Source organism: Artemia sp. Qi Xiang Cuo, chromosome 20 (assembly GCF_049724085.1).
Source record: "Artemia sp. Qi Xiang Cuo chromosome 20, ASM4972408v1, whole genome shotgun sequence".
In the NCBI taxonomy this organism is placed as follows: Eukaryota; Metazoa; Arthropoda; class Branchiopoda; order Anostraca; family Artemiidae; genus Artemia; species Artemia sp. Qi Xiang Cuo.
Genome location: NC_142813.1, coordinates 4056044 through 4081900, shown reverse-complemented (window position 1 = coordinate 4081900; position 25857 = coordinate 4056044). Strand labels below are relative to the sequence as shown.

Below are 25857 nucleotides of genomic sequence, written 5' to 3'. Positions count from 1 at the left end.
CGAAGGATGGGGTACAGAGAGAGGGAGTAGGGCTCATAAGGACGCTGCTAAGTCCTGTTTAGGTTGAGAAGGTATTAATAATAGAATGCTAATTGCTCATTTTATGACTAAAGAGTGCAGAGTATCAGTTATAGTAGTATGCGCCCCTGTAGAACCGACTGATGGAGATATTAGTGACTCAGATGAATTTTACTTACAGTTATAGGAGCAAATAGACAAGGTCCCAGGTAGAAATATGGTGCTTTTACTAGGAGATTTTAACGCCCAGGTTTGTAGAAATAAGGATAGATGGTATCCCAGCTTAGGTAAATTTGGTGTAGGAAAAGAAAACAGTAATGGATACAGACTTTTGCAATTTTGTAGGCATAACAATCTAGTTATAACCAATACGGTGTTTGGTCATAAAATGGCTCATAAGCTAGAATGGTATTCACGTGATGGTAAGACAGCAAACCTTATTGATTGTGTTATAGTAAACCGAAGACTGGCAGGATCAATACAAGATACTAGGGTATATAGGAGTGCTGTTATTGATGTTAAAAGTAAAGATCACCATCTAGTAGTGTCAAGGGTTAATTTAAAGCTGAAATATCGGAAGGGTAATTGCCTCCCGGGAAGTTATGATGTTAGTAGGCTCCAGGATGAGAATTTGAGAGAAACTTTCCAGGAACAGTTGAATACTAAACTTGAGAGTTTAAGATTTGATAATGTGGAAGATGGTTGGAATAATTTTAGAAAAATAATTTGTGAAGTTGCTGAAGGTGTATTAGGGAAGAAAGCTAGGACTGCAGCTAAGAATATTAGTGAAAAAGCTTTATGTTTAATAGAAAGGAGAAAGGACTTATACAAGAATTATCTGAGTGATAGATCGCATGAAAACAAAAGAAATGTAAAGAAAGTGGAGAAAGCATTGAAATATGAACTAAGGAGGTGTGAAGTGGAGGCCATGGATAAAATTGCCGAGGATTTAGAAGATGCAGCTAGACGGCATAATAGTAAAATATTGTACTGGCAAGTTAGCAAATTGAGAGGTGGTAGTAAATCCGGACTTGTCCCAGTTAAAGATAGGAATGGGGTGGCAATTAGCGATAAGGAAAAATCTAAAGCGAAATGGGCCTAACATTTTGAGAAATTGCTTAACCGAGATAGAGTTTCAGGAAAAAATATAGAGGAAAATAAAAAAGTTTGTGATACCTAGGATGTGAAGGAAGATTTGTTTTGTGAGGAGGAATTAGCAACATTACTAAAAGGATTAAAGAATAATAAGGTTCCAGGTGCTGATAGGGTAGTAACTGAGTTTCTTAAATATGGTGGCTCTGAGGTTAGAAATAAGTTATTGAAGATTATGAATATGATTTTTGAAAAAGGGGACGTCCCAAACAATATTAGGAAAATATTAACTAAGTCGCTTTATAAAAAAGGTGATAAAACTTAACGTGGTAATTATCGAGGTTTTCGTTTGGTCTCTGTAGATAACAAACTACTTAGTAATATGATATTTTTTGGAATGAGAGATACCGTAGACAACGTTTTAATAGAAGAACAGTGCGGTTTTAAAAAAGGTAGAGGATGTGTTGACCAAATTTTCACTCTTAGGTTAATAATTGAGAAGTGCCTAAGTTTTCAAACAGCGTTCGATTCTGTTGATAGAGGAGCTTTAGTAAAGGTCTTATCCTTGTATGGTATACCAGACAAATACATTAAAGTGATTAGTGCTATGTACTAGAATAACACTGCTGCGGTTAAGGTAGGAAATGAGGTTAGCAGCTGATTTCGTATTAAATCAGGATTTAAGCAGGGTTGTGTTGTATCCCCCTTTATATGGATTATTTTGATGGACTTTGTTTTAAGGAGCACAGGAAAGGCAATGGGAGATCACGGAATCAAATGGGGAGGAAAAAGTCTCCTGGACTTGGATTATGCTGATGATTTAAGCATCCTAGATGAAAGTGTGAGCAAAATGAATGAAGATTTAGAGGTTTTGCGAGTTCAGGGTGCTAGTATTGGTTTGAAAATTAATGTTAGGAAGACTAAGTCACTAAGGCTAGGAATAAGTGAAGATGAAAAGGTGACGTTGGGTATTGAAAAGATTGATCAGGTGGGCAGCTTCACTTACCTTGGTAGTATTATTAGTAAAGATGGTGGGAGCAGTGAAGATGTTAAAAATAGAATAGCCAAGGCTCAGTGTGTTTTTTCACAGTTAAAAAAAGTCTGGAAGAATAGGAAGATAAGTCTGCAAACCAAGATTAGAATCTTAGAAGCTACAGTGATGACATTGGTCAAATATGGCTCTGAAGCATGGGCACTCTGAAAAGCAGATGAAGATTTGCTAGATATTTTCCAGAGAAATTGCTTAAGGATTGTTCTGGGTACCTGGCTGACTGACTGTATTGCAAACAATAGGCTATACGAAAAATGTTGTTCAATACCGCTTTCTAGGTCTATAATGAAAGAAAGGTTGAGGTGGTTAGGACACGTTGTGAGGATGAAGGATGACAGATTGTTCTATTCGGCCGACCATCTAGGGCTAAACGGAAAGCAGGTCGTCCCCGTCTCGGGTGGGAGGACGTCATAAAGAAAGAATAAAAGGAAATGTGAACTTCCTGGGTGGGTGCAAAGAGGGAGGCTTTGAATAGATTGCGATGGAGGAGGAGTGTGCGTAGCTGTGTTGGCCTCAGGCGGCTTGGTGCTGCGATGAGTTGCTAGTAGTAGTTGTTTCCTCCAAACACGTTTTATTGAAGGCTTGGTCATAGAAACTTGCGAGACCGATAAAAACACACTGCTGGAAATGCCAATTTTTTTTCAGAAAGCTTGAATGTGTTATAAATTTTAGAGGGATTAATAATTCTAAAGAGGCAGCCCTTGCGATTATCGGCAGTAGCTGTGTTATGGGAGTAATACTTTGATTTTCCCTATTTTGTTACTTCTACTGACGATTTCAGATTCAGATACGTTATTTAGAACGTAATTAAATTATATATAGAAAAAAAATAATTATATTATATAAAAAAAAAATATCAAGAGCCGCAAAAAAACAAAAGTCCTGTGGTTGGCTGTATCTCCTAATCACCTTTCAACAAAAAATTATTCAATAATTAGTAACACAAAAATTAATTCCTTTCTTTTCAGACAAAAAAAAAAGTCAAAACAATTTCTCATCACAGCCTACTAACATTCCTTAAGGACAACAGCCATTGTATTTCTTAATTGAAGCTAATCTGTCCTAAATCAGATTCAATGTTAAAAAAGTAGACTCATAATAAAGATATAATCTATTTTTCCAAAAATATTACACAAAAATGTGCAACTATATACAAATTAAATAATCTTTTTGTCAAAACTAGGGTCGAATCTTAAAACAAACACTAAAACAGCGTCAAATATCATATATAATGCCCTGGTTTCATAAAACAAATTATAGATAGCATTTGATAAATCAGTACCTCTAGTTCATTATAAAACAACACAATAATATATTCAATTCAAACCAAAATTGGAAAATAAAATCCAATTTAAACCAAATTGCCTGGTAAAATTTAAACCAATTTCTTAGGAGAATGATTAAGCTTTGGAAAAGTAGCACTAACCCACAAAATTGAAATTCTTTATTTATCTTGGTTGAAAATATCAACCTATTACTTTAAAGGTAAATTACAAATACATTTATGTATTTAAATTGAAATATCCACTAACTGTTTGCAATAAAATTTGCACTAAATACTTGTTCTGCATCCTTGTTTTATAATTTGCAAGTATACCGTCTGAACACAATTAAATTGAGAATAGACTATACAAATATTCAGAGTGGAATTTAAATTTGTTGACCGGAAGGAAACTGCTTTAATTCCGAGTGGATATTACCTCAAGCCTCTCGTTCAATCCCGTCATTAGTAAAGGAAAAAAAAATTTTTTTTTCTGAGTTTAAGAAAAGATTATGCCGAAGATTGTCCTTTTCAGCCAACCGTCTAAGGCTAAACGGAAAGCAGGTCGTCCTCGTCTGGGGTGGGAGGATGTCATAAAGAAATATTTAAAGGAAATGGGAACTTCCTGGAAGGGTGTTAAAAGGGAGGCTTTGGATATATTGGGATGGAGGAGGAGCGTGCGGAGCTGTGTTGGCCTCAGGCGGCTTGGTGGTGCGGTAAGTTGTTAGCTGTAGTAGTAGTAGTAGTTAAGCAAAAAGTGATATGCTATTTGATACTCAAATATTCAAAATACTCAAAAACAAAAAGCGTTTGGAAGTCTATCGGTCTATCATAGCGCTAAAACATAAATTAGTAAACATAGTTTTTGTAATAACAACAATTCAGTAGCCAATGTAAATTAGCAATTTTTGGTATAAATTCTTATTTCTAAAGCAACAGAAAATTTTATTCCAATTTAACTTATGTAATTTCGAAGACCACACTGCTTTTCCATGACGATAAATAAAAGCTTAGACAGGGGTAAATCCTTTTAATAGACACTGATAATTTCACTGTATATAAACAGCAGAGTATTTCTGCTGATGACCATCACTGCATCTGTGACTAGAATATACGGTATTTTTTTTTTAGAAATATCACTGTCTAATTAAAGGATTTATCCATATTTGAACTTTTATTTATTCCAATTTAAAGTAGGCAAGTTCTAAGCAAAGAGCGTTTTGTTTTTTTGATACCAGTTTACCAAGATATAGTTGATAATTCGTCATAAAAAGTTTTAGTTTTTCAAAGTTTTGGTAATTTTAGATTGACTCTTAAAGTAAGAAAAAATCACAAAGTATAATTTTTCCTTTCCAAGACCCGGAAAAGCTGGATCTAAAAGAAACTACCAATCGTAACGACTTAAACGAGCAGAATGAACTAACAATAATCAAACGAAGTGGCCATTTCTATAATACGTTTATGTAATATGTACACTATTATATTTCAGATAAGGATTTCTGGAAAGGCGTATTTCCAGTAAAAATGGTATTCTTATCAATAGCCTTAAAAAAAAGGTAAAGGATGCGGTACTACTGGGGAACAGCCGTCCTGTGTTTTCGCATACTATTTCTTTCTATCTTCCCCAGGTTTCTCCAGTCGATCCTGGCTGGAATTTAGAGAGCCACGCCACTGACCCCCATTCCAAGCCAAGTAATGAGTGACATCAGATCTTGAGCCCCTGCCCTTTGAGGCACAGGCTTGCAAGTCTTGCGCGCTTACCATTCGGCTATTTCATCCCTTTAACAGCTTCTACACTTGCGACTTCTAAAAGGGCTAAGGACACTGAAAAGGGAATCGAATGATTTGATATTGTCGAGATGAATTTGACAGAACGAAAATATAATTTAAAAAGTTAGGAAAACTCTTGAATTCAATATCTTGTGGAAAAAACCTCCGCATACAGTGATAGAGTTTTTGGTAGCAGCGGACAGCAAATCTAAGAAAAAACGTGCAAAAAATCAGCAAAAGATAAGCTAAAAAAAATATAGTACTATGTAGTTAAGAAAGTGAAGTTTTTGTTTGAAGGTGTAGTTGGCTTTAGGAGTCAAAAGATTATTAATGTTGAAAGTTTTACGGCAAAAAGCGTTGTTAAAATTTAACTAATTATGGCTAAAATTAGTTAAATTTAAATTAGTTAAATTTTTTAACTAATTATGAATACATGTTGATTTTGATGGTTTAATATCCTAACAATGACCATAATCCTAACATCCTACCACAGTATAAGTATATATATATATATATATATATATATATATATATATATATATATATATATATATATATATATATATATATATATATATATATATACGAGCAGTAGCAAAAAGTTTCTCCAAACATAACACACATTTCATAGCGCGTAATCTGGGAAGTTCCCAGACCGTCAGAGCATTCTTTGCCATAAGCTCGTCGTGATGCGCTAACCATTTGTTATTGCGCGTGCGCGAAGACTAGGTCATGAAGAGCGGTTTAGCCTGTGTGATATTAGATGTGTTTCAATTATCTTAAATGGAGAGTATAGGGCTTTTTGCTACTGTTCGTATCCATATTAATACTGTGCAGCGTAATAATAAAAACTGCCGTAAGAACTGCATTGTTAAAAAAAAACAATAGAAAATTAGTGGAAAATTACAGTTTTCAAGTATTAATAGACGCAAAATAGGTCCAGACGGATTTTTTTTTACTGTGATGTCATTAGTACTTCAACAGTGTGTAAGCTAGTTTCCTGAAACAGGTTAAACTGCAAAGAACGAGACGTTCTTCGACAAGACATTCGAGACGCTAACATATAAAAAACGTTAAACAGTGGCTCGTAGAACTCACCATCTCGATAAGAACAGCTGTAGTAATTCAAAAGGTAATTCATCATATAAAGGCAATTCACAATGTAAAAGGTAATTTAAGACTTGGTAATTCCACATGTAAAGGAATTTCACCATGTAAAAGGTAATTGAAGACGTGGTAACTCACCATATAAATCTTACTGGAGAGATAGAAAACTGAAAGTGCTTTTTTTCAGTTGTTGTTAATGAGCAGTTGTTTATTCAAGGAAGGTCTTTATCTGGTCTTCAAGATACGATTTGATGTCTAAAGCATGAGAGTGCAAAGATCATTGCGTTGGAGACAAGGAGGTATAACTCATTTTGGGGAAACTTCTAATTACCTTTAAAATTAAAAATTTAAAATAATTTTAAATTAATTTATTAAATTAATTAATTAAAAATTAAACTAATTTAAATAAAATTAAAATTTAAAATTTAGGTCATTAGATTAATACTTCTAATTACCTTTAAAATTAAAAAATTAAATTAATCAATTTAAATTAATTAATTAAAATTAAATTAATTTGAATAAAATTAAAATTTAAAATTTAGGTAATTAAATTAAAACTTCTAATTAACTTGAGAACTAAATTCGATGTAGGAAAGCGGATTTGATAAATTGATTATGCATATTCCACTCAATAAGGTGTGTTATAAATATCTCTTTAACAAGGTACAAGCACCCGGGTTTGTTAGTTGTCTTTTCAAACGTAACATAAGATACATATGGGGTACGTTCCAAACATTGGTGTAATACTAGCTATGATACGTAATCATACTTAATTAGCGATTCAAGGCTCGTTCGCAGCGTTGTTTTTAGGGTATTCCTACAATAATAACATATCTTATTTGATCATTTGGAAAAGAAGTGCATAGAAATTAAGATTTATTATAGATTTCGGTACCTCTATCCACATATGTGCCTAGTTTGGCATTAGATTCAGTTCAAATTATAAATAGCTAAAATTTTATCCATTCTTTAAATTGTAAGTCCTAAATGATCTAAGATGATGGCCCCTTTTACTTACTCAGGGTATAAAAATTCTTATTACTATCCGTAGTCTTATGATGAAGCTAATGAGTAATATACTAAAAAATAAATAAAGGATAAGGATCTTCAAGACTCATTGCTGATGCATAAGGCGTTGAATAGACGTTTCAGTTATGGGTTCTTATTTACAAGGACAAGTAGCAAGCCTGTCACTCAGCCTTGCGACATAGGGGATTGATCTCTGGAGCCAGTCTTGCCAAGATGAGCATCAATCCGATGTTCCACCATAGGTTCGAGAAATTATTTAAAGAACATTAATGATAATTGCCCACTGGAAGGCGTCCTTATTTTTACAATTAACTATAGTTAATATTTGCACTTCACTTCGTACCACCATCCACATTGCTGCAGTTCTTGATCAAAAATTGTTCCAAGAGGACACAAAAAGGACTCCATCCGGTCATATTGGCAAACGTGGAAGACCTAAAAAGAGAAGTAGCAGTTAGTCAGGTATGAAAGATAGTGAGTTACGTCATGTTAGTTAGGCATGGTAAGAGAAGTATAAACGATAATTTTCCTCCACCAAGGCTGAAAGGCTACTTCAAGGTCGTGGAGACTCTTTTAAAAGCTACTGATCATATCTACGTAGTTTTTATGAATTTGTTTTTGTAGCACTGAAGTAAAATGTAAATTTTGACAAAAACTTCATTTCCTTCAAATCAAAGATGATCAATCAATCAATCAATCAATCAACCTTTTATTTTTAAATAAATGAACAAACAAAACAATTAACATGAACATTTCGACTCAAAGCAATGCTTGTACGAGTCACACAGATATTGGTAAACAGATTTATATCACACTATGAAATGAAAAGAGAAGAGCTGATAACATAAGAATTAGAAAGGAAAGAATTGAGACGAGGTGGAGTCAAAGAAGGAGAGTGAGAGGATAAGATACAAACGAAAAATTGAGACATTAACTCATGCAGTATTCAATACTGTGTGAGAGAGGTATCGTTTTTGGAGTGTACCAAATTATTTTATGGATTTAATAGATTCATTAATTGAATTCCACACAGAAATACTTCTATAAACTGGAGAGTGTTGAGACCTTGTAAGCTTTATTCTCGGTAGCATAAAATTGTGCTTGTTGCAGCGGAGAGCTCTTCCTCGCTGAATTGTGCTGCAAAGTTCGAAGTACCTGGAAAGACCTTGAAGAATTCTATTCGATATTGCCGAGTGTGCTAAACGCAAATTACTAACGTTAATTATCTCTGTTATATCTATTGTTACAGTGTCTCTGTATAGGTCTGTTGAGGGGTATAGTCTGGGGAGGCAATATCTGGCCTTAACTGCAATGATGTCACAAAATAGCACGTGGATTATGAATAGTTAGAAAAGCGTAAAACTACAAATGTTCAGAAACCGTGTAATTCTAAGACAGTCCATGACTTGATAGCACATAGTAACCAAAACCATTTAATAGGCTTTAAAGCTGTTCTGTGAAAATTTCCGGCTTCTAACTAATCAAAGTAAACATTTATCTTAGTTCTTCGCTTTCTATTATACCTTATTTTGAGTTTCCTGTCAACTGGAGAATACCCACATCGCTCTGTAAAGAGCGATGTGGGTAAAATGTATTATTATTATTTTTTTTTTAGACCAGGGCTCTTCGTATCGAAGGAGTTGTCGTAGAAATTTTGAAATGGACTCATTCGATTGAAAATAGAAAGGGTTAGTGCCCTTTTCAATAGTTGAAAGTGATGGGAGGGCACCTAATCCCCCTCCCACGTTCACCCTCCCATTCGCCCATTATGTTTCAAAACTAAATGTTTCCTTAAGATTAAATGGAAATGTATTCTATTAATACTAACTCCCGAAAAGGCATCTCAGCAGTATCCCAAGAACGACTTACGGTATTGTTTTCAGACTTTTAGGGTCATTTCAGCTCTTAAAGTTTCGCCAAATCAAAATAGCCTAAGTGTATTCGAGCTATCAAAGAAAGTAAACAGATTTTTTCGCGAATGGTATCAAGTTTTCTATTTCAGGTCAACTAAAGGAGTTATGAAACTATATTTAACACTACTATTTGTGTCCAGAATTTTAAAAGGGTGTATGCTGTTAAAAATTGCTGAAAAATTTTCTCCAGCATGCAAATAGCAGGCCAAACTATAAAGTCTTAAAAAAAACGAAAAGATTTAAAGTATTATTTTCTTTTTCTCTGAAAAGATTATGTCAATATAAAAGGAACATAAATTAATTAAAAAAAACTTTTTCCACAAAATAAGTTTTTCAAAGAAAAGTGAAGAACTCCATTGAACAAAAAATGAGCAAAAATAAAATCAAATAATCTACCAAGCGTGAAACTACCATAAATCAGCAGCGATAAATAAATGAAACCCAAAACGAACAGAAATTAACATGAGCAGGGCTCAAAACCCCTCTACCTTCCCAAGGCCAGAACACAATTTGCACTTTACCGAAAAAAATACAAATGAATGTGCATTTTTTTTCAGGAGTATAATTTTATTTACACCTAATTTACAAAAAACAAACGCCAAGGTGCCTTTCGGTTCGTTAGGCCAACTCCAACTTCCAACACATATTCCAATATAAATAGACAAAAACAAAACAATATCCCCCGCCGACGGGCTAACAAAACAACACAACCAACAATTCCATTATGGCACTACTAAAAAAAAACAGAAAAAAATAGAATAAAAATTCATTGCCAGTTTAATATACATATACTGATATTTATTAATCAAAATGTTAATATTATTTCATTTATTAAAGTTATAAAAGTAAAAACATTTATATGTTTTTAGTTCTCCCTAAAATGTTCCCCCCTACCCCTAAGAAAACACAGGTGTTACCCGGAGTCTTATACATTTTTTCCTATCTAAATTCAAAATTTTGTTTAATACATTTCCATTCTTTCAAGCTGCATTTCCTTCAAGAGGAGGAGGAATGAACTACTTTTGTGAACTACTTTGGAACTACTGTCGTCCACTTTTGTGAAAGTATTCAACACATATGTAAATAGAAAACGATTAAAGCAGGCAGTTGCCATTCAATACCACTTTTATTTTCAACCACAAAAATTTATTTTCAACCGCAGAAGTTTTCTCAAAAGAGGCAGGAGGAATTTGCGAATTAAGACTTTTGTTAGGATTTTTTTGTTCATCAGCATCTTTGATGACTACTGCATGATTTTGTACATAAAAATTACTTTAAACCATTCCACAGGACAACGTCTATAATTATCTATGGCGGATTGGCCAGATAAAATATTCTGATGATCTTGGTTCCATAAAAACAAATTTCCCTTGTGATATCAAAAAGTTCGTGGTAACGAACTGCCGAGCAACTCGGCTCAATAGTAACCAAAACTCTAAAAACGGGATTTTGATATCATTGGATACATCGAAAGAATTGGCCTATTGTGCTGATTCTGAATAAATAAAATTCATAAAATTTAGTGTTACTGATCAAAAGTGTTACTGAACCTGAAAAAATTTACCTTATTTTCGAAAAAGATGAAAAATATCCCTGAAGATTCAAGGAATCTAAATAACAAATCACACCATCAGATTCAGCAGAAGAAAGATCACGAATGCGTGTTTATGTGTATTTTTTCTCCAGAGGTGATCGTATCAAACCAAAGGTCATAAAATATCGGGAGAGGGATACTTCAAATGGAAATTTAAGTTTCTAGTAGCCTTTTTAAGTGACAAAATTAGCCTTTTTAAATTTAGCACAATTGAAAGGTTCAAACAGTTGTGCCTTTGGGAATAACATGACCCCCCACAGCTCGCTCCTGGGAAATGATGTGCAAGTTATGAATTTCGCTCATTGTTTACGTATAGTATTTGTTATTTGGAGGTATATAAAGGGAGGGAGGTAAATTTTCTGCTAAGGGGAATTTCTACGGGGATAATTTTCCGCGGGAAAGGAAGCTTTGAGGGTATGATATTTCTAGGGGAAATGTTACACTGGAAGCATTTGCCAGGATTCATATACAAAATTCTTTTTATTTTTCTTACTTTCACTTTGCCAACTCAATTTTACATGCATAGATGTTAAGGATAATTTTCCAGAGGAGATTTTCAGAGAGCTGGAATTGTCAGGGTGGTTTTTCTGTGGTGGGGCGGGGGAAGTCCACGGAAGAAAATTCTCCATGGGTGAATTTTCCGAGGGAGCAACATTCTACTCAATCGTCCGAAAGAAGTTTTCCGGGGTGAATTTTGAACGAGAATGGAATTGTCCAGGGGAGGGGAAATTTTCCTGGTGGCGGGTATTTAACGTAGGAGGAATTTTCAATGGAGAGATTTTACGTGGGGGGAGGGAACTTTCCATGGAGGAGAGCCGAATTTCCTGGCATTATTTAAAAACCATCAGAACTTAAATGAAAAACAAAAGTTTTTTTAACTAAAAGTAAGGCACAACGTTAAAAACTTAAAACGAACAGAAACTATTACGTATATGAGGTGGGCTACCCCCTTCTCAACACCTCGCTCTTTACGCTAAAGTTTGACTTTTGTCACAATTCTTTAAGAGCGAATCCTAGAACACACGGGTTGTTCAATTAGAACAATAAAAAGCTTTTAGAAAGTACAAAAAAAACTTTAGCACGAAGAGTAATGTATTGAGGAGGGGACAACCTCCTTCATGTACGTAATTATTTCTGTTCGTTTTAAGTTTTAATGTTGCCCCTTACTTTCAGTCGGAAAAGTTTTTTTTTATTTAGTCTCATTAGAAGAATTGGAGATGCCTATTTAAGGCTTACCTGGCATCTCGTTTCTGGGTCAGCAAAACGGACTTTGTCACCATAACTCTTGTCATAAGGACAAACATAGCTAGTCTTTGGTATAGCTGTATAGTCAGGATAGTCATCCCCAGCTTTCCCTGGGATGCTATTAGTCTTATACTGTGCTTTATAGCCATGTTGCTGATGAATATGATGATAATCCTCTTTTTGGTGTTCAGCTGGACTTAAAGCTGCACTGGGTTTGAGTAGAACAGGCTCTTTGAATGCCGGTGTATATTTCAGTTGTTCGTATGGCTTGTCGTAAGGTCTTTCATATGGCTCTATGTACACATCATATGGCTTTTCAGTATAAGTTGGCTTGTAATCTGGCTTGTAGGGCTTTGGTTCTTCGTATACTACTTTATAAGGTTGTTCCTGGTAAACTGGTTGGTCTTCATAGCTATCTTCATATGGCTTATCATTATATGATGGTTGGTAAGATTTTTCGTCCTCTGGTCGGTACGGTTTACTATCGTAAGATGGCTCATATGATTTCACCTCGTCAGGTCGATATGGCTCGTTTTCGTACGTTGGCCTATATTGTTCCTGAGAGTCTATTTCTTTGTAACCATCATATGGCCTTTTTGGCTGGTAAGGCCTTTCATTGTATTCTGACTTGTATTCTTCTTGTGAATTAATTTGATTATATTCGTTATACGGTCTATCTTTCACATGACCATCATACAAGGAGGAGGGAGGAGGACCATCATACAAGTCCTCCTTGTATGGCTTCTCCTCATAGGAATCTTCATATGAATTAGGTTTATAGCCTGGTTTATAAGACTTCTGTTCCTCATAATCATTGCCAAAAATGTCTTTGACAAGTTGAGTGAAGTCATCTCCTTCACTAGCTCCTCCATCATTAATCTGTGCTTTGTTTTTGTCAACGAACCACGCAGACTCGTCGTCAGTGCCAATATTTGGATCATCATCAAAAACCGGTCCTGGAGGGGGTGGTATTTTCGTCCGGACATCCTCACGATATATTTGTCTTCGATCAGCCTCCTAAAATAATATTACCATTAGAAAGTGATTGTCAAGATGTAACAAGGAAAAGGGTTTTTTGGGGTCAAAGAGTAGACCAAAGAATCCCACATGTTAATAGTAAAAGAAGAGTCTAAAAATGGAAAAAGCTACATCCTTCATTGATATTACGTCGTAGATGCACTTGATTGAATGATTACCTTTACATTCAGGGTCAAAAATTTAAAAAATGTAGAGGGGGCAGTGATTCGTTTTTCACCAGATCACTTTGTCAAGTGAGGCAGCTACAGAAAGCAGGATTGTGGAATGCTTGTTAAAAGAATTGATATTTCACTGTCTTTCTATGCGGCTCCCCGCAGGGGTTTCATACTGCAGTGGAGATGACATCTCGCATGTCCTGCGAGAGAGAAATTCATTGATGAAAATTCATACGTTACGTATATTTCAGTTATAATTTTTTTCAGGATTTTTTTTCAAAATACTGCTTCGTTGCGAGCCTGAAGGAAATGCTAAAACATGTTTATATTTTCTATATCTAAGCGACTTATCAGTATCTCAACTCTGGGAGGTTATTCCGATAAATGTGACTTTCAGTATATAAATTTTACAAAATTACTTTCATTCAAGGAAAGTTTGGGGCAAGGTTCTCCGAAAAACGGAGTAAGATTAGCTAGATTTTTTACAGGGAAATTATTGACGGATTGTTTTGGGTACCCGGCTGACTGCCCGTAAAATATTTAAAACAGTAGGCTGTACGAAAAGTGTGGTTCAATCCTGCTTTTTAGGGCTGTAATAAGAGAAAGGTTGAGATGCTAGTGGACGTTTTGCGGATTAAGGATGACAGATTGCTAAATATTGTCCTTTTGGCCAACCCGTCTAGGGTTAAACGGAAAGCAGGTCTTCCGCGGTTGAGGTGGGAGGATGTCGTAAATAAAGATTTAATTGAAATGGGAACTCCCTTTGAGGCTTTAAAGAGGGAGAATTTGAAAAAATTATGATGGAGAAGGAGTGTAGGTAGCTGTTGATCTCAGGTGGCTAGGTCCTGCGGTGAATTGTTTGTAGTAGTAATTCAGATTTTCCCTAAAGAACTTTGGTGTAAAAAGCTTTTGACGTCAATATACTTCCAGATATGATTTCTTAGAGGTCAAGAAAACCTAAGTTTTTTTTTACTAAATACGATTTTAACTCACTTTAACACCAAGACATAGACAATTAAGAAGGAAGACATGATTGTTGCAAAAACTACTAAATTATTACGAAAACTTATAGTAAGACTTAGAAATCTCTTTTATCCTTGTGACATTAAAATGTTGCCATCTCATTCAAAATGTGTGCTTATTTTGCTAATATTTACATTATGTCAGGATAGATTGAATCAAGTTCAATCAACGAGAATCTCTAGTTTAATTAAAAAAAATTTAGGTGGCATTTATCGTTTCTACTTGACTTATTAGAACACCACAATGCAAATTAATTTTTGTGCATTAATGCAATTAATTAATTTTAATGCAAATTAATTTTTGTGCATTAATGCAATTAATTAATTTTAATGCAAATTAATTAATGGTGTTGAGGTGACAACACCTCAGCACCACAATGCAAATTAATTTTTGTGCATTAATGCAATTAATTAATTTTAATGCAAATTAATTAATGGTGTTGAGGTGAGAACACCTCAACACCACAATGCAAATTAATTTTTGTTAGCTCTTTTTTCTGTGTCAAAATCATTACGTGATTGGTTTTAATTTTCAATGTTTAATTACCAGGGGGAACCTCAGGCAAGTTCAGACTCCAGACAAATTCTTAAGGAATATTCCTTACAAACCATGGGCGATTTCTGTCTCTGCATCTTTCTGAAGTTTTGAACTTTTATAAAATGTGTCGTTTTTTTGGCTCACCCCTACCCCTACCCCTACTTTACACAGTGCCAAGGAAATAAGACATGCTTTTCTCTAAGTGTATAATAGACATTTATTTTTAAACAATTCTATTTTAACCTTAGAATTGGCAAATGATAGTTCTTCCAAAAGGGCACAACAGACAATTTTGAGGATACTCTTTAAAATAATTTAACACTTTACACTAAATATGACATTCACTTTTTTCGAAACCGCGAAATAAGCTTGCCCAAAGGGGGAAGGAGAAGGGGAAGGGAACTAGGCGTTAGCCCTATGCACTTAGAAGCCTGAATATGAAAAGTTTCAATTATGTTTAATTCCGAAATAAAATGAAGTTTCACGGGAATAAAGTATCTTACCAAACATTTATCGGACACCCATAGGTGGGTAAGGTAGAATTTTGTTCACGGGTGTTAAGCTGTGAGGCTCGTTGCATTTCACTTACCGTCAAATGAAGATAATAGTTCATGAAGTGCAGTAAAGACAAAAGATCTCTACCATTCTGTATGCATGCATACCTTTTAATATGGTTTCTTAATCATAAAAATGTACTGACCAATAAATGGTTCAGTGAAACACATTAAAAAGGAGCAGTGGCACAAATTGGGGGTAGCAATTGCCTCCCCCCAATGTTTTACCTCCCCGCCTTAGATTTTGAGAAATAGCTTTAGTTTTGGTACTTTCCCTGACAAATGCAACTTTTGCGCAATTTCCTTGAAAAAATTGTTCCCCATAGACTTTGAAAATACAACTTCCCCCACTATGTCATGAATTGGCACCACTGATAAGGAGCGCCGTTTTGAGTATTCAAGCAAACACACACGCAAGGAAGACTGTTGGGCCAGTGCCTCACCTCCTCCCCAACAGAAATTTCATGATTTTTATGAGTAATCTCACAGATTATCCCTATAATTCAATTTTATTTCTTTGATTTTTATTTATACCCCCTTCCCCCAAAGAAATTCCATTTGTGTGCAAAAGCTTGAACTCAAGATTTCTGCGTAATGGCCTGTAACACAAAGACAGACCACATTTAACATTGAAGGTACAATATATTAATTTGCCAAAATCAGTGTTGCCATAATAGTCGTGTGTCGTGAAATACAGTATAGAGCCATATGTCTCCCAAGGATTCAGGGCAGTATCCAGGATTTTTTTCGGGGCGTGGGGGGTATAAAAGGATATTTTTCGGAGAGGAGTTTACAAAAAAACTTCGAAAAAACGCATTAAAAATTTGTTTATAATCATTTTGTTACGTTTTTACGAGTTGGACAAATATTTTGGGGTGGGGGATTTCCAACCCCCTAACCCACCCCCCTGGATAGGGCCTTGCATGAATCTATTTTTTGCCTTGGAAGGGGTGACTACAAGAATTTGGGAGAGGACGTGTTCACTCGAAATTTAAAGTTCTACTGCTCTTTTTAAAAGTTAGGGACGATTCTATGGCAACTAGCCACCACCCCAGCCTTTTTCTTCCCTAGGAACCTATGTGGCCTTCATGGCATTGGACCAAATTCACCTCCAAAACTGGCCCACTTATACACACTCTCATGTAGAAATTTGTTTTAGAGGCCTCAGTTATCGAGGGGAGAGTTAATCAAAATCCTCGAAAGAAGTAAATAGTACAAACTACATGAAAAGACCGGGTAGGCTACTAGTGACAATACCCACCCTCTCAGAAGGAAACTCCATACAATTTCGGAAACAGATTACAAAAAATATATAAAGTACTTACTTATATCAATTCTAAGAGCACTTCACTTTACATTACCAACACCTTCCCCCAACACCTTCTAGTGTGAAAACAAGGCCATATGCAGTGGGGTTAGGGGGTTCGAACCCCCCCCCAAATTTGTGTCCGACTCGCAAAAACATAACATAAATGACTAAAAAAAAATTTCCTGCGTTTTCAAAAGTTATTTGTACCACCCTCCCCCCCCCCCCAAAAAAAATCCTGGATTCGGCCCTGTGTGCAATTATATATCCAAAACCTCCCAAATCCAAAAGTATCGACACTGCTTCTTTGACCTTAAATTTATTTGAAGAAAGGTGACGTACGAAAAAATGAATGAAAATTGAGCTATATATATGCATATTAAGGGAGGGGGTATAGTCAGGGGAGGATCCAGGATTTTTTTAGGGGGGGGGGTCGCAAAATAGGCTGATCCGATAAAATATTTTTAGGGTGAGAGGAACAACATAGGTTGATCCGATAAACTAGCGTTAAGAGCAAGTTTAGTTAACGCAAACTCGGTTTAATTAAGTAAATTACACTACTTTAGACTACGCCAGGGGGTGCCCCCCTCGCCCCCTTGATCCGCCACTGGGTATAGTAAAGTGAAGCACCTTAGGAATGATATAAGTAAGTATTTTGAGTTTTTAAAGTTGTTTTCAGAATTTTATACAGTCCTTTCTGAGGATGAGTTATTGTACACTACGCGATAACACAAAGTCCCCTAGTTGCACGAGGCAAAGTGTATTCTTAGGTCCTTACCGGTTTCTTTTTTCGAGAGAAGCCTTCACATAAAGCCAAACAAGCTAGTATCACAAGAATTGTTTTAATTCCGGGCATTTTTGTAGAACTGACACCGCCACACTGATCAATGTATAAGCATTCCTGTGATTATCAAAATTTGTCTACATCAAGGACATGATCAGTTTGAACTGGCGGAAGATTTAAAATGTATTTCCGCACAAATTCGCATAATTTTAACGCAGTGATGCTTTCTCTAGTTAAGTAACAGGTTTCACTTATTTTTAGTGAAGGTTTAAGATGAAGCCTCTAGGGAGCAATAAGTGAGATCTCAACAGATGTTTGAGCATTAACTTGACATGCTGTCAATTATACCAAGAGTTGAGGCGTAATATGTTACTTCTGTCGGGTATATATTCAGGGGAAAGGTTTTTAGGCCCCGATGACCCCGTAGGATCAAGGGCGTACGCAGGAGAGTGTCAGGGTTCGTCCTAGGCACGTCAATTGGACAGGAGCGATTTTGAAGGATAACATTTTTGGTATTATCATGGGAAAACTTGAAAGAATTTTCACCCCTAGATTATGACAAATACATTTCCCCCTAAATTTTCGTGCTTTGACGCACCTAGCTGCCACCTCCTCCAGATCCTAAACCCTCCTGAATTTCTGGGCGCTTCTTAATCATTTTTTAAAATTATTTTTTCATTCTTCAACTCCCCCCCCCCAACCGGAAAAATTATTCCAGCGTACATACAGCCTACCGTATAAAAAGTGTTCACAATATTAAAAAATTTAATTTAAAAAAAAATTGGAGAACTGGCCATGAGCTTATTTTGTTTAATTAAATAACAAATCTGAACCCCTCTTTTCTTCTTACAAGGGGACGGGCCTATAAAGATTCGGGTGAAATTATAGTTCAGTGGGTATATTTTCAAAGATGGGAAAAACATTTCTAGGATCTTTAAAACCTTAAAAGTAGGGAGTGTATGTAAGTTCAAACAGTTTTTTGGGTATACCGCCTTTTCATTTATTATCTAAATGAAATGAAAATAAAATGCCCGATAAAAATTTAACGAAAGCAAGATGAGTAATAGAAAAATGAGTAGCTTAAATAGCTAACATAAATTAGAAAATTAGATAAAGGTATGAACAAATCACAAATGCAATCAGAAGCAACGCTTTAGCACTGCCTAAATAAAGAGGCATGCACCTTTTTTGTATTATCATTTTTTTTCTAGCCACTTTGTAGGAAAGGGGAGATTTTACAATTTTTTATTATAATAATTTAATTGGACATTGGAGCTTCTAATACCATTTTTAAGAGTCGAAAGTAGTTGGAGGGCAATCAGTCCTCCTCCCTTGCCTGTTTTTGCTGTCAAGGTCTCAACCCCCCCCCTCTCCGATACCAGACACATATTAAAAAGCGATTTTGATCAAAAATTGTTGGAAGATCCAGTAAATTTGCCTCTGGGGCATTACCCTAATAGCCTCTGGGATAAAGGTTGTAAACTATGCAAATTGCCAATTACTTTTAAATGTATTTCATAATAAAAAGACAACATATTTTACAGTGGCTTATGTACCGGGTCGAAACTTTCGGGAGTCGTTCCCTAGACTAAAGGGAGCACGCATTTTTCGGGAGGGAGGAATGCTAAGGAGGACTCAAAAATTGTTTGTCCCTGATCAGTTTAAAACATGTAACCATAGGCTTTTTGGCCGAGAGAAACCTAATGTAAAAGTAAAAATTGTTTGGGCGTACGGTCTCCCCATAAAAGAGCATAAAAAAGGGCGAGAAACTTTTTTCAATTTTTTCGGGTCCCTATGTCCTTGGGCTAAGGAGATCCCTAAGCAGAAGTAAAAATAGAAAAAATATTGTTTCCCAATTAACGGGACCCGAAAGAGGGTCAAAAAATTTTTCACCCATAACAAGTTAAAACTTAGAAATTCAGTTCTTGGCAAGGAAAATCGTAAAAAAGATAGTTTGGGGGTTGTTAAAAGATTTTGAGAACCGATTCCAAGGATAAGGGGACCGACAATTCTGTTTGGTAAAAAGAAGGTGCTTGGGGACCTGGAAATGGGCGGAAAAAGTCGCTGGCCCTGATCAGTCTGAAAATATTAGCTTTAAGTCCACGAGCCAAAGGCAACTTAATGTATAATAAATTATTTGGGGACACGGCTTCCGGAAATTTGGGCCAAAAAGCATCTAAAACATGCTTTTCTGGTGGATTTATAACTTACTCGTATATCCTAAAATAGTCGGATCAAGAGACCCCGTTGAATAAAGTAAAAAGAGAAAAGGCAAAGGGACCTATTGCTTCGAGATGAGAAGGGCCAAGCTTTCTCTTCCCAAGAAAATTTCAAATATTTTTTTTCTCCGAAAAACTGAAAACTTCGATAAATTCGTGGTGCAAATTAGACCTTAAGCACAAAAGAAATATTTAAATTGGGTGCATGGAATCCCGAAAACTATATTTGTCGATTGAATTTAAGTTTCTATTTAAAATTCCTTGGATCAATGGAGCCCTGATTCACAAAACGACAGGAAAATAAATTTAGTTCCTCTGAAATTTTAATTTCATTGATGCGGAAGGCTTGAAGTTAAAACTGAGAGTCCCTGGCCAAATTGACCCTAATTTACAAGAAAATTCTTTTATGGGATAAAAGTATCCCTAAAAATTGTGACCCAAAAAGGACTAAGAAACTTTATTCCTGATTTAGTTTGACACTTCTAAGAATCGTTACCCTGGATAAGGGGAACGCCCCCTTTTTCTGGGATTTGGCTCAGAAAAGGGACAGAAAAAAAATCTTGTTTTCTCCGGTCAGTCTGAAACTTGCAGCCATCATAAGTACCTAGGCCAACAGGAGCATACCATAAAAAAGGGAGTTTAGGCACATGGTCCCCCAAAAATAGAGCCAGAAAAGGTTCAAGGAACAAATGGATCTTTTTTCTCGACTGGAGAAAAAAACACCAAACAGGGGCCAAAAACAAATGTGGGCCAAAGAAAGCGTTATAAAGGCTGCTTAGTGCATGTCGGACCAACTGCCCTCTGACTTGGGCAAGTACTCCATATGTCTTTCTGATTTTTCTTTGAGACTATGGATAATGAAGTGTCTTGTATCATGAAGAGTTTCTCCATAAGGAAAAGCAAGATTTAATAATGACTTTTCTTCTGGAACTACAGTTCGGTCTATATTAATAGAAAGAAGATCCCCCCCCTTGAAAAAAAGAAGAAATAGCCATTCAAAAAATAGTCCTTCCCATCAAAAATAGTTTTTTGATAGCCCTGATGCTTATATTAGAAATTACTCCTAGGTCAAATGTCAACTCACAAAAAAAGAAAATAATAGTTTGCCTAAGAAGTCGGCCCAAAAAAGGCCAACTAAATGTTTTCTCTGAACAGATTAAAAAAATAACCGTAATACCTGGTGCCAAATGACCCGAATTTTCAAGAAAAATTTCAGCCCATAAGCGCGTTCCTACCCTCCAAAAACGGGGTTAAAAGGGGGAATTTTTTTGTCGATTTGCTTGTAACCTTTAAGGATCGTCGCCTGGGCTAAGGGGACTACGCATTTTGTTAGGAGAAAGAGGGTGCTAGGGGCACACATTTTTTAAATTTTTTTCCCCTGATAAGTTTGGAGCTTGAAGCCGTAATTTCATGGGCCAAAGGGAGCCTAGCACAAGATAAAATATGTTGGAAAACATGGTGCCATGGAGCTAAAAAAAATTTTTCCAAAATCATTTTTTGGAAAGCCATAAATTGTCCCCGATCAGCATTAAACCTACGTATAGGCAGGGTAAAGGGGAGATTAATGTAAACAAAAAATCAAGTAGTTCAAGAAAGTAGTTCATTTCAATTTGTGACGTCAAAGAATAGGTTGTGACGTATTTCTGCGTTATATTTTACGATCAACATTGTAAATCGTAGGTATGTTCAAAAATGATTTTTTCTCGAAATGTGGTTTAGTTTTGATTTGCTTCAACGAGAGCTTTAAATTTAAATAGATATGCTTCAATATGCTTTAACTTAATTTGACTTAAATGGAAGCTTAGAGATTGCCCATCGTTGCAAAAATATCGTAAGCTGAATCTGTAGAAATTTGAATTTAAGACGACCCCAAACCAAAATTATTCCTGTAATTAGTAAACCTTTCAATGTTTCTGAACAAAAGGAATAGCTAAAGATTTTCTTGCAATTTTATAGGTAGTGGTAGTGTAGGTAGGTAGAGGTAGCAGAAAAGGGTATGTTAGACAGTTTGGCTCCTTTCCAGTCATTTTTGGTCCTGTAAAGGGGCAATAGAACTTAAAATTTTATTCGATAGCACCCCTTGTCAAGTTTTCACAATCATCCTTTTAGAAAAAGTGGCCGGGCCAAAAGATTTATTGGCCTTTTCTGTCCCTTTTTCGGGCTAGCTCTGAAGAGATTTAATATTTATTTTTCTTTATTTTTCCTTTTTCATTGGGATCTACTTTTTCCAAAGGCTCAAACGTAAAAAATTTGCGTTAATAGAGAAAAGAAATAGACTTTTGGGGGCCATTTTCTTACTTTTAAACTTTACTGTTGAATTGGAAGAGAATGGGGAACTCCCTTTTCTTGATGTTCTTCTTTTGAAAAATCAAAATAGTCTGGATTTCAAAATTTACTGAAAACCGACAAATAACAACATATTTTTGTCTTATAGTTCCGGTCACGCTCGCCAAGTAAAAATTGGTTTGATCATTTCTTTAACTGACCGGATCTTTAATATTTGCTCTCCAAAATTTTTTGAGGAGGAGTGGTCTCTTCTAAGGAAAATACTAATAAGCAAAATGTATCCAGAGTCGTTAATTAGCCAGACTTTTTAAAAAAGAATAAAAAGGCTTATGGAGATTTCTAAAGAATTCTTTGAGACAACTCGGGAGAAGGATGTTTTTTGTACCTTACCATATGTACCCGAGCTAAGTGACAAACTTAAAAGAATTTTACAAACCAACGATCTAAGGGTAGCTTTAAAGAATAATAATACTTTGGGTAGTTTTCTAAATTCTGGGAAGGATCTAACTTCATTGGGGCAACAAAGTGGGGTTTATCAGATCCCACGTACTTGCTGAAGCTCATATGTGGGACGTACTAACCAGAGTATGGAAATGAGATTATTACAACATAAAGATTCTATTTCTTCACCTTTAAAGCAAGATTCTAAGTCTGAAGATTTTACTTCAGCCCTTTCAGAACACATTTTCAATTCTCCAGGCCGTTTTATTTTGTTCGATAATGTCTCTTTTATTGTTAGCGATCGGGGTTTAAAGCAAAAATTTTCTGTAAAACTCTTGAAATAAAGAAAATCTTATTCAAGAATATTGCTCTGAATCGGGATACAGGTAAATTTGGCCTGAACTCTATCTATGATAATTTATTAAAATCTGACAGAGTAAAGTTCAATTCACCAAATGTGGTTGACCTTTGTCCAAATGTTATATCATTGAACGCTAATGAACCGAATCCAAGAAGGTCAAAGAGGCTAGCTTCCGCCTTTGCTTTGATAAGATTCAGAGAATTAAAACATATGTAATTCTGAATCAGTTATATTTTAAACTTATGTTTTATACTAATGTCGGTTAGTTTCATTACGGCTGACAGATACAGTATATGTAACCAAAATACATGGTATTTTTTGCGAATTTCTGTGAACCTTCTATCACAAAGGATTTAAACATAGTTTGAGATTTTACTCCATCTTCTTAGGGGGAGGGGGACGTGTTTTGGACAAATATTTGTACATTAGACTTGTCTTCACCCCAAGAGTTACGTGTGTAAGCTTTAAACAAATTCACTTCTGGGCCCCCTATCCCCCTCTCCCACAAGAGAACTGTTTGATTATTTTTACCCTGATAAATATCCCTGAAAGTTCCGGGCCAATATCATATTGGCCCGGAGGCCAATAGTCAATAGCATCATATAACCTATTCATGGACAATTGGAGATTTGTATTATTTACGACTCTTTACCCAGGCTAGGGTCATGCCATCCCCCGAGGCATATTTATTGAATATTTCGACAATCTTTGAACTAAACTTTTCTATGAAAAATATATTATTTTAAAGTATTGTTTTGTTTATTTTTAAAAATATGTGAGTTGGTCAGTTACTCCCCCCCCCCTAATTTCCAATTTTTAGGCCTCTTAGAACCAAAATGAACAAATTTCACTGGTCATTTTTGGGTGAGGCTCCCTAGACGTTTCTTTAGTTTCTTTAGCCGGAGAGTACCCCCGTTTAAACCACCCTTGGGTGTATCCCGTTTTTCCAGATCTTTGTTTTAATTGCCATTCTGTATCGGATTTGAAATATCTAAAATTTAATAAATCAGCGGTGTCAGGAAAAGGAACGGGGAGCTCAATCCAGTGAGTTCATAACATTCTAGAATTCTTTATATGTTTCTCGAAATTTGCCAATATTTTATTTTTAATGTTCGTACCCTTCCTCCTCGTCACCCAAAAATGATTGCCTTGAATGCGTATTCATGGCTGATAATACCCCCTCCTTAAGGAAGGGGGTGTGCAATCTATGCTGAGAGCTATGGGATTAAATTAGAATTTGGCTCATAGAAATGGGTACAGACTCACTTATGATTGAAAAATGGTCTTTTGAAAGTGGTTTGAATTTTATTCGTTCAACCGAGTCAAAATATATTACCAACTATTTTCGAGATCATTAATGTTATACCATATGTTAAACATACTATGGCAGTGAATCTAAAAGAAAAGAGTTTTACTCATCTGACAGTAAAATATATCATATGTAAGGCTCATTGATTATGTCGATAATTTCGTCAGTAAATATTAATTCAGTCTGTGTAAGTTTCGCTCAATTTAGATAGTTTTTGCTCCTTAGATAGTTTTTGCTGGTTTAATAAAAGGGTCTGTCTTACTAAAGAATTAATTTTTAAAAAAACGAAGTTTTTCCGAGGGAAGTAAAGAGCGAAGTTGAAAATTAAAATGAACAAAAGTTATTACTTCACAGCCTGTCTAACATATATCAATAAAACTAATGCAAATAAATCAACTGGGGACATTCCCCTGTGTTTGTAAGATTACAGAAAACTAGCGCTTTACGGAAAACTTACAGCTGATAATTTTTATCTTTTTAATTATATAATTTCAAATGATCCTTACCCCGTAGCTTGTGTTCCAACCCGTACATTAAGTCACTGAATAAATTTAATTAAGTCCACTGAATAAATTAAGTCCTGAATAAATTTGCCGAGGAACTGAGCTATCTCAGCTGGGACACTGTGTTGGAAATAACTGATGATTCTTCCCTTGGTTACAATAAGTTTATGTCTATTTTAAAGCCAACTTATGACAAAACGTGTCTCTTACGAGCTGTCTGACAGAAGAAGGATGAACCACGAAAGCCATGGATAATTGACCAAATCAAAAGTGAGAGAAATAAACGAAATCTGCTATACGAACAAGCTCTAAATACTCAGGACCCGACTGACTTCGAGGATTTCAGAAAGGGAGGAAACAGAGTAAACTTTCTGCGACGCCATGCTAAAAGGAGGTATTTTAGTGAAAAGTTCAGTGAGCACAAGGGTGATACTAAGGCAACGTGGCAGGTTATTAATGAATTCATGAGAAGAAAAAATTGCAGCCATTCTCCATGTATTGACATTAATGGCACGTCTGTTTAAATCAAATTCTGCTGGGATTGATGGTGTAAATCTAAGGACATTTAAAGCTATAATGATGTTTCTTCTTACTTCCTTGCTTCAAATTATTAACATATTCCTGGCAACAGACACCTTCCCAGATGCCTTGAAAAAAGCTAAAGTAATACCTCTGTTCAAAGGAGGTTTGAAGTCAGATATGGGTAACTGGAGACCAATATCAATATTGCCGTTGTTCTCCAAGATACTTGAGAATGTGGTCCACCAACGCCTTTATGGTCATCTTACAAAGCATGGCCTATTAAGTGAGACACAGTTTGTTTTTCGGTGCTATTCACCTCGTTGATTTCGTAAATAATTGTCTAGAAAGGGGCAAAATTCCTCTAGAAATATCCTCTAGAATGGTAGGTTTATTAATGTTGTGATTGATGATGTCGCTTCTGCCCTATTTCCTGTGGCTTATGGAGTCCCACAAGGCTCGGTGTTTGGTCCTCTACTGTATTTGGTACATATTGATACAACGATGTTGTATCTGCCAGGCTTGTGTCTCACCTCATTATCTAATGTCATTACATTAAAATTTTCTAGTCGGTGGTTACACAGTTTAACTCTGAAGGTTAATCACGTCTTAAAAAGTTTTCATGGTTTTACTAGTTTAAGCTTACTCTCTGTTAATAATGTGAAAACTAGTTTTATATTATATTCAAGAGTAGGTGAGTGCCAGGATATTAATGGAAAAATTTTGTTTGCGAAGGAGCCAG

General features: G+C 35.5%; 1 protein-coding gene across 1 annotated transcript; it reads right to left on the bottom strand.

Annotated features, from left to right (window-relative positions):
- Positions 1-3259: 3259 nt before the first annotated feature.
- LOC148939780 (uncharacterized) lies at positions 3260-17629 on the bottom strand. Its single transcript, XM_089105952.1, has 3 exons — positions 17472-17629; positions 12072-13097; positions 3260-7763 (listed from the first exon to the last, which is right to left on the bottom strand). The coding sequence occupies exons 1-3, from the start codon at positions 17547-17549 to the stop codon at positions 7647-7649; spliced, it is 1221 nt and encodes a 406-aa protein (XP_088962078.1). The 5' UTR covers positions 17550-17629; the 3' UTR covers positions 3260-7646.
- Positions 17630-25857: the final 8228 nt, after the last annotated feature.